Source organism: Trematomus bernacchii, unplaced genomic scaffold (genome assembly GCF_902827165.1).
Source record: "Trematomus bernacchii unplaced genomic scaffold, fTreBer1.1, whole genome shotgun sequence".
In the NCBI taxonomy this organism is placed as follows: domain Eukaryota; kingdom Metazoa; phylum Chordata; class Actinopteri; order Perciformes; family Nototheniidae; genus Trematomus; species Trematomus bernacchii.
Window position 1 is genome coordinate 3,044,769 of NW_022987851.1, and position 15,783 is coordinate 3,060,551.

Sequence of the window (15,783 nt, forward strand, 5' to 3'; positions counted from 1 at the left end):
ACGGTGCTTGAAGCTTTTTTCAAAGTGAAAATAGAGTGTAAAGATAAATAGAAAGGATGGGTTTTCTGTCTGTATTGGGCTTCTACTTGTTCAATGATTCTATGGTTTTTGAATCTTTATTGACAATGTATACTTATATATATATATATTTTACACTTTCAGATTTCCTGTAATAAACCTCACATTTCCGACTATTTTAAGACGAATAATGAAATATCAAATACCCAGAAAAATCACTTTTCCAATGTAAGTATTTATCTATGCGAATATTAATATTCATGACTAAACTAGCACAAATCTTAGTTAGAATAGGCCAATAACAATGCCCTCTCAACATCAGCCTGTTAATTCTTAGCATGTCAAACTTTAATTATCTCAACCGAGCCTTGTCTTTTCAAGAAATGTACATGATCTCATTGAAAAGTAAAAAAGCCAAAGTTAAAAGATCATATTTATTTGTTGAGTTAATATGTGAACCTTTTCAGTGGCGCAGCCCTGCATTGCTAGGTGGTTAACGAGGAAATGAAACATCATCATTTTACCAATCAGGAAATCCCTTTAAATGTTATTTAAACTAGACTTAGTGGCATGTCTGTCTTAATTTTCCTGATAACTTATGTTGAATAGCGTTTCTCACACTTTTAGAGATGATTGTTGGTCTGGTGGGCTTTAAAACATCATCGAAATTTAAATCCAACCTTCCATCACCTTTGAAAACACCATCAACACATGTAGTTTTGTTTAGTAAACACTTTAAACACCGTCATGCTACTGTATTCTCAAATAGTGCAAGTTGTATATAAACAGGTAGCGATTTTAATCTTAGTCTCTTCTTCTTTCTATATCCATGACTGTTCTAAGTAAAGCTTGGCTGTAAATGCTGGATAATTAACACTTCATCACATGGAATGACCTCTAATTTTATCCCTGCTTCTTAAATTGAACAGAGCAGGTTTTGGTGAGTAGCTGGCACTGACTTTATTTTTGCCATGACGAGCAACTTTCTCTTGGAAGAAACATGTACTATATTCCCTTAGATCTGTACTATTTACATTGGCTATATGTATCAAGACAATCAACATGTGTTTCTCTATCCAATCATACCTTACTTGCCAAAGTGAAGGATGGCCTAACAATTTATCTGCGTTTTGCGCTTGGGGAGAGCTAATTTCATTTCCCGATCTGAAGACTCAAGATAAAAAAAAATAGGACAAAATTGGCCTTTAGTCTTAGCCAATTAAGCCATGCTTACAGCACAGCTTCTATGCTCATGAAACATGATGATGTGTTCCTATGAAGAAACTCTGCGCTGACCATTATCCCAGGAAATCTTTGGTCACGGTCTTGCACAAAGATAATTTCCACATGACTCCTGTCTGCCACACAGCCGTGTCCACATTATGACTTTTGATTTCTCCTTATTGCTCACAGGCTACAGACACATGATCTCATATGTGGGGATGCAAACTGTATTCATTATCTCCATGTGCTCCAGCTGTTCTCTCTGATGTAAGACCATTTACTGACAATGGAAGTCTTAATGGGAACCAGGGTAAACAGTATGGTTTCCCAGCTGTCATACACTTACCTAAGAAGTGAGGTCACAGATAAATCAGGTTTATATTACAGATGTAGAAATTCATACTTATTGGTCACTTTCTTCCATATGGAAATCTGTGTAAAATGTCACCTTTAGAAATTGCTCATGCTTAGACCCAAGACTAGACATGGTGTAAGAAGTAAAGAGCTTAATGTGCCCAGTTTAGATGTGGTATCTTTAGGGTTGGTAAGCGAAACTCTGTACCAAATTAGAAGCTAATCCAAAAGTACCCAATAACATTTTTGAATTGACAGTATCTGCAAGGAGCTACCTAGCTATCTGGCAGGACCTGTCTACGTGACAAAAATACCGGTAAATATAATTAAACTCACTTTGTAGATGGTTAGTTAACACTCAAAATATCTATATTTTTTCTTATCTGAACATTTGACCTCTGGTATTTTATTCACGATTAAAAAAAAAAGATTTGGTAAGCAGATTTGGAAAACGATACAATTCATACAATCCCCGACCTTGTGTTTTTTAACCCTATCACTACAACTCTGTATTCTCAATAATGTAGGTGAGTTTTATGTCATCAATTTTTTACTAGGAACCACTTTTTAGTCAGTTAAACATTAAAAGGTATTTACTTAGTCTGTGTGCATCATCCATTAAATACCTTTAATGGATGATGCACACAGACTAAGTTATCACATTTAAAGAATGCCTTTTTCCTGGGATTTCATATTTTCACATACATTTCAGTTTCTGTTAAAGGGCCCATGTCATGCTTTTCCGGTTATTACCCGTCCCCTTGTGTGTTATGAAGGTTTTTCTGCATGTAAACGGTCTGCAAAGTCACAAACCCTCAAAGTACACCCTGTAGCGAATAAAACTCTAACACAGAAAAGACCTCTCTATGCTGCCCCAGAACGCCTCGTTGGAGATTTCTCATTTTCCATTGTTTTCTTCCTGGGTTCTGTGACGTGTGAACACCCAAATCAACAACAAATGACCGGATTGGCCCAAATGGACCAATCCACGGAGCACCTCACACACCAGGATCCCTTGGCTAACTAACAGGGAGTCCCCATTGACTTGCATAGAGCTCCCTGAACGCTGGTAATAGACGAGTTGGGATCGCGGAGAAATGCTCTCCGCAGACCCATTCTCACAGCGTTATAAACCTTTTTCTTACTCAATATCAAGCCACACTTATTGTTTTTACTTCGGCTGTGAGTGTTTGTGTGTGCTCAGGATGAGTTTCGCTGTGTTTCGCTGTATCGCCGACCCGGAAACCTGTCCACTCCTCGCAGCAGCTCGCAGCGGCAAGAAATGGCCATGACATGGGACCTTTAAAACAGAACTTCAAACCAAAAGCCTGCAGCGAAAAACCATATGGAGGTCATTTAGGATAACTGACAGGCCTGTGTGAGAGCTGTAATGCACTAACATATAGTAGACCATAACCATCTTTATTCATTTATTGGCTGTTTTTTACTTCACATCCTGCCTGGAGAGTCTGTCTTTAAAAAAAAAAAAAAAACTTACTAGCAATTTATTCTATAATGTTTGGATTTACAACAGTGCAGATAACTGTTAAAGGAACCCTGCATAGTTCTAAACCTCTAGTAGCACTATGGAGCTTGTTTTTCCATGAGTGGCTGCCTGTTTTGTTTATCATTTGCACGGGCTGGAGCATGCACATGCGCGCACCAATGATTTAACACTATTCCTCTGATCTACTGGTGGCCGATATGAGATCCTCTTACAGTAAATGCTGTAAGCCAGTAAGCTATATGTGACCACTTTTAGATCCCAAAAAATGGGGATTTGATCTGATTCCCAATTTGGCTTTGGCTATCACTCGGGAATGTTATGCAGCAGTAGAGGTTGCACATTTGTGATCCTAACTTAACATCTTAATATCTTTAACCATGAGTATTATAATAAATAGTTTCTGCTTGGCCTTGACAAGTTGCTGCCAGGTGTTCCTGCCTAGAATTTGGTATTTTCTTATTTCATTATCTTGATTATGTTTTGATGGGTCTCAGCCGATGGAAACTTGGAGCAGTCCGCGGACTGCGTGTCCTCAATTAAATCTGATCACAGACCAGACTGTGTCAGCGTGTTAATTTAGACTGAAGTGTGAAGCTAGATTGAGACACTCTGTCTTTAACCAGCGGGTTATTCATAGGAACATAGTGCATCATTCCGGCCATTAACACAGACACAATTTATGGGTACCAAACACTATTTTTTATCTGCTTTGCTTTATTTTTTTAAGGTCTTCAAAACACTTTCATTTTGTCCACATTTAACCACACACAACGTCATTGTCCTCATGTGTTAAGCAAGAGCTTCTGGACAGTAATGTTTTATCTTTTGAAGTATTTTCTACTTGGGACAATTATAATCATTTTTTGCACAGCATGACGGAAGTTTTGAAGTTAATTTCACATTGCATTGTATGTGTTAAAAGCTAAGTCCCCGAGTGATGCAAGATGCTATATTGGGAGTTTGGCATTCAAAAACTACAGGTGTAGAAGATTCCCTAAAAAGTATCCTTATTCAAACGATGTTACATCAGTTCTGAGCAAAATCTGCAATTATCTGTCAATCAGCCCATATATGTACTTGTACCTTCGTAATTTACCATTTCAAAAACCGGTGCGATATATCCATGTTAAATAGCTCCCAGTCTTCTTCTTCTCCTTCTTTGCTGTCAGATTGCTGTAAACCTTGGCACGTTAACGCCTCCTCTTGACCACTGCATTGGTGAGCAAGTGTCTGGAATGTGTCCCAAGTGTGTGTGCAAATGCCTCCTCATGCACTAAACAAACTAAACAGGTTACTAGAAGTCTAAAACTCCATTGGATACCTTTTTATTAGACCATTTATAGGTGTAAATGTTCCCTGCCATTCATTGTACGATTAACACAATTTAATTTAAGCTTGCAGCTCATTCTTGACCTTTGAAACCACAGCTGACAAAACAATCTCAACTCGAGGTCCACTTGTTTGCTTGCTACGTGACGATTGTGTGATAGGGTCAATTGAGTTGAGACGGATTTCTCAGATTTTCTGTATTAGCACAATGATTTACTCGATACTCGATAGTTTATCTTCTGTCTTGACAGATTGAAACTGTGTGTAGCTGTGATTGCACTTGCCTTCATTGTCTTTATCAACCTTGACTATGGCAGACTGGTTGCATTGGTTGCCCCGCTGTACACTTCGAGCTTTCCTTCTTTCTTTTTTTATCATGGTACCACAACAATTGCACTGCAGGAAACCTTTAAGGAGAATACCCTCAAATGCATGATGTCTCAATTACATACAGGAAAATTGGTCCCATGACTTGTTTTGTTCAAGGATATCCAAAGTGTAAAACTAGAAAAGTTGCTTCCGTTCCAAATCCAAAACATTAAAATGAATGTGTGGCAGTCACTGGCCCTTCAAGCCCATTAAGGAATGATCAACACGTTTATCCTGTAACACCATGCAACCATCAGGTGTTTTAAGGATTTACAGTTGTAGCTCTTAAGAGACGGTTGAATCCCTGACAAACTGTATATGTCCAAATAATATTTTGTTACTTCAGCTCTTTATTATGCTGTCAGTGACTGTAGGTCTCTGTTTCCATATGTTCCTGTTTGCAGTGGCCAGTCATAACCCAGGGATTTAGTGAGCTTGTCTCTGACTGGTATGAGCTGGTGAAGAGACAATCTTCATTGTCCACCTGCTGAGCTTTAACCAGCCTCGACCAAAATACACTGTTACTGGGGCTGAGGCTAGACTTCAGTGGACAACATACTCATGTAATCTGCAACAATGTGTTTGTGTATGTGTGAGTGAAGAATTTACAACCTAATTTGTTTCCCTTTAAGTTCTTTTAAACCCACACAAACTCAACTCATTTGAATACATGTCTGTCTAATATTTGTGCATTTCGAATAAGTGTTTAGTTTCAGTGGTTGACTGGCTACAGACTGAAGAATCTTTACAAAAGAATTGAAACTTGGCTTTAATTACATTTATTTTGTCCACATACATGTATTAGGTTAGTTAAAAGCAAAGATATTAAGTACAACATAAGTGTTTTGCTTTTATCTAACCTAAAACAATTATGTGAAACCTTTTGGCAAATTACATTTGATTAAAGTCAAAGTTTGAACTATTTGAGTTTTACAGCCTATGAATTCTGATAAAACCTTTTTTTTTTACAACTGTTTTGGAAATCCCAAATCGATAACATTAGCACTTTCATTTTACCACATCGTACAGAAAGTGTCCAGTTAGCATTAGCTAATGTATGACTAATAGTTGGTCCACCTGTGGTCACTTACATAGACCTGTTACCTCAACAACTCTTTATCTGTCAAATCAAAACACCAAGTGCACCGAGTGCTTGAGTCACAAATGAGACTAAACATCTGACGAGTTCTGAGCCCTGCTAATTGCCTGTTTTGTGTTTGTTGGGGCTGAAGTTGTGATCTGTTTTTCCCGGAACATAAATGAACACATCATTATCTGAGAAAATGTCTCCCGCGTCTGTTTTTCCGCCGCAGTTGAACAACTTAAGGAACAGAAAATACTTTACTATTAGTATTACATATTTGGCACCCCTTGTGCTGTTATAAAACACTATGGAACAAAAAAAGTGTAAAGTAGTGAAACCTAAAGTTCTGGCTGGCACAACTTGTCCATCCATAGCTTCTCTTAGAGTAGCTCAGCAGCGTGGTAACTGGCCAGAACAAGCTAATGAAATAACTTAATTTGGGACCACATGAAGTGAGCAAAAGAAGCAGAACATTAGGACCAGAGGGAGGTCCCTGTTTTTTTAACAGAGCTCTGAGGTTTGGACATAGTTGCATAACAGCATCTGCATGGTGTTACGTTTTTAGGGTCTGTTAGCCCTATGAATCTTTTTATAATACCTGAAATTATATTTTTCAAGATTTATTGGTCTTGAACACCCTCAATTTGTATATACTAACTTTGTTTTTATTTTGACTAATTCCAAATGACTAGTACCTCCCGCAGATTTATGTTCCTGACCTGTACAATGCTTGAATACTTGAGCTACATCGAGATGTTGTTTTTAGCTTTTACTTTGTGCTTTTAATAACCTCCTCATCCAGTCTGGGTGGTGACTGGCTGTGTTTTCAACCCCCAGATGGTAAATCTTGGCATGACAAAGGTCAGGTCAGAACCACAGGGTCAACGTTTCCGAGCTACACAGAGCCTATTGAATGTACTCATCACAAGACCTTAAATCCACCAGTTATATAGCAGGCTTGAGGGTGATGGCCTCAGTTTGAGATCACTTCCAGTGTGAGACTGTGCCAGGCTGGACCCCTGTGATGCATTTTTTTGGTTTAAAATCCGCGTGGGAATGCAATGAGGCATGGGTTAAGTTGAAGGGATTGGCTGGTCTGAGACCAGGATCATTGAGAAATGGTGAGGTCAGGCAAAATGGCAAGGTCAAACCACATTGACTGACCGACTGAGCGACCTTAAAGTCAAGAAGTTAACCAACTGTAAACAAGTTCTTTTTGCTGTGACATGAGATATGCTTTTAGGTAAAGCAGCAGTGACATAAGCAAAGGGAGGGCCAGACGCTTGGTGATGTAATGACTTCTCACAGGGCTTGTTTGTGACCTGCGGTATCTGAAGAGCTAACCGCTAACGTTCTAGCTGGCCCAGTAATTCATCTCCAAGAGCTTCTCTTTATTTACTTTCTACTGTTGTTTTCTTAACATAACTGGCTGGCTTTCTGTTAACTGTTGCACACAATTTCTACGAATAAAGGTTATACAAGAGATAAAATTAACCTCCTGAGCTTGGCTAAATTAGCAGTTTTCATAAGATATATTTTTACCATCGACATAAGTCCAAAAACTGCCAGCAAACCAATCCTTTTTTTCTGTGGAACAGTGTTAAGTCTGATTGATTAAATGAAACTGAATAGCGCAACACATCTAAAAATGCTAGCTTCTAAGGGTGCACTGATCGACCAAATTGACGTGTCATCAGATTGACTACGAAGACTGTTGGGTGTATATATAGAGAAAGCCTATCAATCTATTTACAACAAAAATGATGTTAATGAACGGTGGCTGATTGATCCGAACAACGGTTCATCATTTTAGGGGTTGAACTGACTATGCCCTTCTAGCAAGTGCACTGATGGATAAAGTTTGCAGTAAAGTTTAAATACTACTGACCGCTGTTGTGTGTTTGTGAATTTCAGATGGCTGGATGTGAGCGTAGCCAACCTGACAGCCACTGCATATTGGGTGGTGTACCTGCAGGTCATCCAGGAGTCTGTGTGGCCAGGAGGAGCCCTGCCCACTGCCCCTCAACTTGAACGCAGCCAGCAACAGAAGGACAGCACCAGGCAACAAGCCTTACACTGTCTGATGAGCCTCCTACCAGGTACATGTACACCCAAACAAAAAGTAACCATTTTGAGCCAAAAATGTGTATTTTAGTACCAGACCAATTCATTTCAAGGCCAGTATTATTGCACCATTTCAGATTATCGATAATTTCGTTGATATTGTTTATGAGAATCGGGTATTTGTAGGCTAATAATGATCAAAAACATTTTTCTTGAAAGACATGTTTGAGGTAAATTAGAAACTGTTTTGGAGAATATATGTCATATTCTCAAATGTCATTATAAGCCTCAAAACTCAAGTATCAGCCGTGCTCTAGAAATTGTTTTGCTTTATTCTAACTATACAACTAGTTCCTCCCTATACAATCATGAGAAAGGGATGGACGCAGCCAACAAACAGCTGGTTACGCTGTGATAAATAATCCTTTTTGTCTTTGCGTCTTTAGATCTGGTCTCTGACATGTTGGGCTCAAACAAGTACAAACTGAGCTGCGAGACTGCGCTGGACTCTCTTCAAAACCCCTACATTAACAGGTTAAATACACTATACACTCAATGGCCTCTTTATTACAGTCAGTCGCCATTTACAGTTTAGGCAAATGTACCCAGGGCATCAGTGCTTTGGGGATGCATGGAGAAGGGGAAAGAAACGCTGGGTGGTCACTCTGCACCCCTACTTCTCAGATTCTTATCTCAGTCAATGATGTAGATTCTCTAACACAAAATTGAGTTTAAGGTCAATCCCAAATCTAGCAGAACAAACCCCCAAAGCATGATTTACAGTTTCTGTAAATAAGCAGAACAGGAAAACGCAATCATGAATTGTGGACTAATTTATTCACTAAACAACAAAAAGTTGAATAAACAGCTGGAGAGGATAAAGGTTTACAGATGTAGAAACAAACTGTCATGTAGTGTTTTTATTTGTTACACACAAACCCAGACAGACATCAGGATGCAATGAACAAAACCAAACAGTTACAAATCTTAACTTTTCCCATATAATGTTTTAAATAAAAAAAACATTTACATTTGTATTTGATTAAGGTTTCTCATTCATGGTGTCTGCAAGACAGAGAGCGGTATAAGAACTCATACCGTACTTATTATAAACTTGCTCCATTTGATCTTGATTATGGAGCACATTGTGCTCTTGGGAGATGTCAGTTGAGCCTTCTGAACCGTATGACCTTATTTATGTATATCATTAAATGTGAATTCAGCTTATTTAGACAGGTATATGCCTTATTGAATTATGTCCAGTGAGAGGAAGTTTGTAACTCAAAGAGGTTACAGAGCGCCAAGTCTAAACAAAGGGCCTAACATCAGCTATCATAGCATAGCGTCTCCTAACCAAGTCTCGTTCAAATTAATGCTGAGTTGCATCAGCAAGGATTCATTTAACCCTTCCTCAACTTTAAATTATCTAAAACAACATCTAAATTAAGAAAAAATTCAAAATGAAAGTCACCTTAGTTTTTACTCTCATAGATTACGTCATCCTAATAAAACGTATACTATTTGGAATTAATCCTGTATGGTCAACTGAGTCCCTAAAGAAAAGATGCTGACTGCTAGTGCTATTTTCTCTCAGATATCTGGTCTTCTGCCTATTTGATCTTCTGTTGGAGTTCCTGGTTCCTGAAATACCCATGGAGGGCTTCCAGAGGAGCCTCCTGCACAGTCTCTCCAAGAACCCCGAGAAGCTGCTGGCATGAGAGGAAACCCACAGGAACACCAACACAACCAGATTAAACCTCCATCATCTGGACTGATCTTTCACCAATGTTGACCGCTCCTGTTCTACTAACGTTCTGCAAGACTGAGAGTGTAAGTGAATGTTTCTGGTCGACCAAATACTCTCTGTCCCCTCTTTAATCTTTGAAGTTTCCTCAGGCCTGACTTTAATTATGTGTTGATGCATCGTCATACAAGGCTTTATACACACACAATAACACAAACTGCAGATGAAACGGCTTTGATTACATTGAAACACCTGGTTTGTGTTTGATCTCAGAACAGCTCTGAAGTACTGGTCAGATCTAAACATGTGGCAAAGCCTTTTCCAATCTCTACATCAGGCCTTTTCCTGCTCGCTAAACTCTCCGGCTTTAGTGAAACTCACTTCAGATGGTCTTTGCACTCTACCCTCATTCCCTCTCGCAGTTATGGGGTCAAAAAGATTTGCTCTAATCTCGAGAAGGAGGATTTGCTTTTCACCCCGAAATTAAATCTCAAAATGCTCTATTTCTATTCTCTGTTGAACCATTCCACAATATCCTACTGGCTCTGTATCAAGACAGACATGTCATTATGACTTAATGTGATCTATACATCCTAAATCTGAGCCTTCCTGAGGGATTGCATGTATCTGGCAGGGTTTTGTTCTTTACTTCCCCAGGTGTAGGAAAAGTACATACTGTGGTGTAGTGAAGAGTTGACCATAAGATATTTTACTGGCTTCACAATGCGTCACAGTTCTTTAACAGGTCCCTCTGAGAATTATATGTGCAGTTAATGTCTGAATTATATAAGAACTGGGCTCCACTAAACCGGTATTTGAAGGATTTAGGATTGGTTTTGGTCCACTCAACGCGAACTTGAACTGCTGGAGTTCCCTCACTTTTTCTCCCCTTAACTTTTAGTTCTATAAATCCATGCTATCCAGTCCAGAAATGTCTGTCTATACCCAAAAATAAATACCTTTGTGGTAGTCAAAGCGTTTAAATATAAGTTTGGAAAATGTCAGTCGATGTTGTCCCTGTGATGTTAAACCAATGGTTTAACATCACGTTATTGTTGACTACGGTATTCAAGCCTTAAGTTTTCCATTTTGGCTGTTGGCATGTTGGCTTTCTGGAACCATCAGTCACACGAAGGGGTGTGAGCTAGGTACAACTAAACGCTAAAATGACATTTAAATGCCAAAAAAGGTTACAGTTAACGGAACAAACAATAAATGGGTTGAAGTTGTAAGACAGAAACACGGACAACACCCAAACCGGACAACATTATGGTAGCAACCTGCCCAGCCCTAAAACAAATGTCTTATTATACCCTTATTGTGACCATCACTTATAAAGTGAACATCATGCATTGTTGAAGAAGACTTGAAACTAGTGATTGAGACTATAGACCTTAAACGAGAATGATTACTAAGTTAATAAATCAAGTGAGAAGTAGGGTCGATTTTCATAGACTTCTATACATTCATACTTGTTTTGCAGGCAGGGAAGTTGCCCCCTTCTGGCTATTAGAGACAAGAGACAAGTACATTTTGGATCTGATCGGCAGTTATATGGTTATTTTTGCATCTCACATTTAATTTCTCCACCTGATTGGTGAGTCATTTGCCGCAGCTTTTCCAAAAGTGGAAAAGGATCATTTATTTTTTCCTGGTTATTACAAAGTCCTGCAAATACAGTTTTATCATTCAGTCGATCCCTGCAAACAGATGGGCTGGATTAGACAGATTCAATTACTCATTCCAAACATCCACCTTTGCTCTTCAAAGTCATACCGTTTGATAACTGTGGTCATTATCTACTCAACTTAGAAACCTTGTGAAAAGTTTGAATGGTGTAACCACCCGGTAAAGAGAAATGTTCAACATATTGTAGAAGGTTTTTGCACTTTGTAAATATGCCTTACCGTCTTACTGCCTGGTGGTTACACAAACAATCAGCACTTCATTTCTCAGTTGGATAGAGACAATGAACAATAAACTGTTGTAGTTTGCTGACGAATATCCAAAGTATGTTACAACACAGGTTATCCTTTATATCAATTACAGTGTAACCATAATGTCTTATCACAGGCTGTCTTAACATTCTTCAGTTGCAGCTGGCCAGAAGGATCATCGAGAGTTAACCTTTTCTGGAAACATTTTAAGGTTCCAAAATGTTATGTCTTGAATTTGGTTGTTATGTACATTATAAAGCTGCATCATTTTGTGTTTAATTTTTACGAGTACAGAGTCCAAATTGGTCAGGCTGATATTAAGATATGCAGTACTTTCTCAAATATCAAATAAGTCTCCTGGGACTGAATCTGCATATTCCAGTTAAATCATGTGGAGTTCTGATGCCAGGTTCCACAAATGTTGCATTCCATCTTGGAAGTAAAAAACAAGTTTTGCATTCCACTGTTTTGCACTCGTATCATGGTCCAATTTGTTTCCTTCCCGTTGTGTAATCTTGTGATTCAGCCTATTTATTGACCTATTTATTTGTTTGATTTACTAAATTATGACTTTTCCGAGGTGTCTGCACTGACAGAGAGGTGCGTCCTCGTTTATGAAGTGCTTTTAACTGGATCTTGCCTTACAAGGTGACTTGATAACGTTTGTTTTGCCTGTCCTGCAGCCTCTGTAGGACATAAGCACTAAGTTACAGCTCTCTGTAGTAAAACCTTTTTTTTTTTTAATCATGTCAAATTTGCATAAAGCTGTTACAGTTATTTGTTTAGAAGATTTTCTTTTTGCTTGCTGACATGTATTGTCATGAAGGAATCCTATGTATGTTGCCATGTGAAACACAACACATAATCATGCTTGTATTTAACATTGCATATTTCTGATAATGAGATCTTGGTCTTTACTTTATCACTTTTGCTTGTTATAACATAAGTTGGTATATGGTTGTAATGAGAAATCAAAGCAATGCCCTTATTATGGACGGTGTAGCATGCATTGACTTGAAATATTGACAGTGAGTACATTATATTTGGTTATGTTTTATTTAATGCCTGGGATGAGACGGCCAATGTACAGTATAATACAAAGTTAGAATAAACAATGCTTTGCAAGTATACAAAAAACTACAACACCCATCAAGTACTCCATTCTAAATGTTGTGCATATTTAAATGTATTTCACTGAATTTTCAGAAAATCTGCATAAGAACATTTATTTATGCATGCTTTCATCCACTACTGTTACGCGCAGCTATATCCATAAGTTCACCAAAGTAATTTTTGAGAACTTCCACAATATGACCAATGTCAACGTGATGAACGTTTTTCTACATCTAGAAAATAAGCTTTGGACGCGCAAAATATTATATGAAAAGAGTTGATCCCATAATACATAAAACACTTTTAGGATGACTGATTGCAATATCTCTTTTTTACAACAGTATACCAACTTATTATGTTATAAGAAGAAACGTGTTTAGCCCTAATGGAGCATTTTATGTAATACTGAAAATTAGTTGATATAGCAAGATAAAAAACATGTTACAGCGTGAAAAAAATAATTGGTATGTAGCAATAGATTAAAAGTTGTCAAAATAATGAACATAACATAACTAGGAAAATTCTGCTCGAGAAGTGTTTGACCAAAAACGAATAATTATTTTAATTTTAATGGCAGCAACATGCTTCCGTACATTTCTGCTTTATAGATGTTACATTACTTATGTTACAAATGCACAGTGCTGTTTGTCTTTGGAACGTCACATATTTATGCCAAATGTTACTTAAAGCTGCCAATGTTTTTATAAACACTGACCATATAGATATTAAATCTGTTGTTGAGAAGTATATTTGAGTAAGCATAGTATATAGGTATAAGTCGTACGGTGAAACTAAGCTGTAAGCCTGTTCTCTTTCACCTTTACACTCTTTCTCACCCTTCTGTCCCGTGTCTGGTGTTCATCTCCTCTGTCACTTGTGGACACGTGGCATTGTGTTGTACACTGTGAAACTCCATTTGCTAGCACATATTGTTTCACAGTCTTTTAAACATTTGCTGGGTGTTCCTAAACATATTTGCAAAAACAATAAAGATACCAAACATGAGTTATTAAACCTTCAACTGTTGTTCACACTCATTATTTTCTTGGCTTGCGGTGGGTGATGCAGTTTACAAGAGGCTGGTGAGTTGCTCTGTTATCTTTTATGAGATTCACTTTAAATGTATCCCAGGCTTGTTTTAACTGCTGGAGGTTCACCAGAAATATACTGAGCCTCCTCGAGGTCATTTATACATTTCATATTATTATTTTCTTACCCGTCTGTATGGACCCCATTCAAAATGCCCTATCATCTCCCCGCTCATTTGCTACAGCCTGCAGACTTGTGGTTCACGTCCAACAACAACAAATAAAGTGTGGATGAAGACCTTTAAATACCCCATAATAAAGATCAGGCCCATTTCTTGGAACAGTTCCTGGTAAGCTCCAATTCTCTAACAACAAAAGCTGAGCTGAGGGTTTGGAGGGTGGCTTTGCAGTGCAGAAGAATCCTCTTAAATCAGATTTACACATAAAACTGTAAGCAACACTTTAGATTAGTGAAGCGCAGAGGGATATGAATGTGATCACTGCATGATATTATTTATATTCTTAAAGAAAATGTACGTTGAATAAATTATATTTCTTAACGTCAAATATAAAAGTCTCTTAAGGCTCTAACACACCAAGCTCCAATCAAAGAAGTAGTATCTGACTGTTGGCCAAAAAGACGCATTCGAACACAACGCATAGACTAAAGCCTCCTGCCAATTATCAACAAACAAAAGAACCGTAGAGTGTAGAGCTGTTGTTTGGATTCATACATTCAATAAAGCAGCGTTTGTCTCACTACAGCTACATTCCAGTGAAAATGTTCATGTATCATAATAAGCAGATGAGATGAGGATGCAAACTGAAAAGAGCCTCTGTATTTGTCTTGAATGAAGACGCTAGTGTTTCTCCTGTTTCTTTCTCTAGTTGCTCACTGATTCGCTTATGCAATACGCACAATCAGAATTATAGATTTTGCCAGCAGGTTCTGCTGTTGATTCAATATGTCGAAGTGGCAAAGCATGCCAGGGCAAAAAGTTAGGATGGTGCAGGACAAAAACATGGCCGCCATATGCTCACCATGGCTCCAACTTGACCAATGACCAATTGGCATGGGACGTCAGTCCTTGGCAAAGTTTCATACAAGTTCAATTTCAAGATCCAGATTTTATTTACTAGACTTAAGTCATTTAGATATGATAAGGTCCTCTAACTTCGATGAGCGCCACCATCTGATACAAAATGTGTCAATACTTTGGTTTAGAACCTGCAAAACTAATGACATTCTCTTCAGCCAAAGCTTGTTTGCTTAATGTTAGCATACTAACATGCTAAACTCAAATAGTGAACATGGTAAACATTCCTGCTTAACATCAGCATGTCAGCATCAACATTGTTAGCATGTTAGCATGTACCTCAAGCAATGCTGTGCCTAAATATACAGCCTGCTAACATAGCTGTAGACTTGTAGTCTTATTACTATTGACTCTATTTAGTTTCTTCTTCTTCACGGATAATTGCAACTGGATGGAGAATCTGACCATGCTTTCTCGTCCAACCAATATATCTGCTAGTTGTTTACTCACTTGGCAATTCTATTAAAATGGAAAAAAATATTCCACATTTGACTTTTTGACTGTTAGTATTTCACCATACTGGTACTCATATTATGACTGCATCTTGTCATACATCTCATTGTTAACACACTTATGCAAATAATCAATCCTGGAATATTATACAGAGATGGAGCTTACTGATCAGAGTTCTCAATGACACAAGGCAACAGTTATATCCATCTTAGGCCGACACTTGTTTAAAAATCAAGTGATTTAAACACTTGATGTTCTTTATTATCTTCAAATAAAGCACCATTTATTTGCAAAAAAAACAAGTATTCTGTGTTTACCCTGCATTTTAATCATCAGTGTGGAAAACCCTCAAAAGCATCCCTCTACATTAAATGTTAACTGAAATGTTTGTTTAGTGGTTTGGCCGGCCACCATTCGGTAGCAGGAGACCTCTGGGATCCATAACTGCTTTTAAATGAAGAA

The 15,783-nt window shown here is 38.0% G+C and overlaps 1 protein-coding gene across 1 annotated transcript in view; it reads left to right on the forward strand.

Moving 5' to 3' along the window:
• The window catches only part of LOC117468832 (sorting nexin-19-like), a 35,602-nt gene extending 21,838 nt beyond the window's left edge, over positions 1 to 13,764 (forward strand). Inside the window, 3 exon segments of the mRNA XM_034113147.1 lie at positions 7,800 to 7,984; positions 8,396 to 8,483; positions 9,544 to 13,764. Of these exon segments, the coding sequence (XP_033969038.1) occupies positions 7,800 to 7,984; positions 8,396 to 8,483; positions 9,544 to 9,667 (397 nt within the window). The 3' untranslated portion in view covers positions 9,668 to 13,764.
• The last annotated feature ends 2,019 nt before the right edge of the window (positions 13,765 to 15,783 follow it).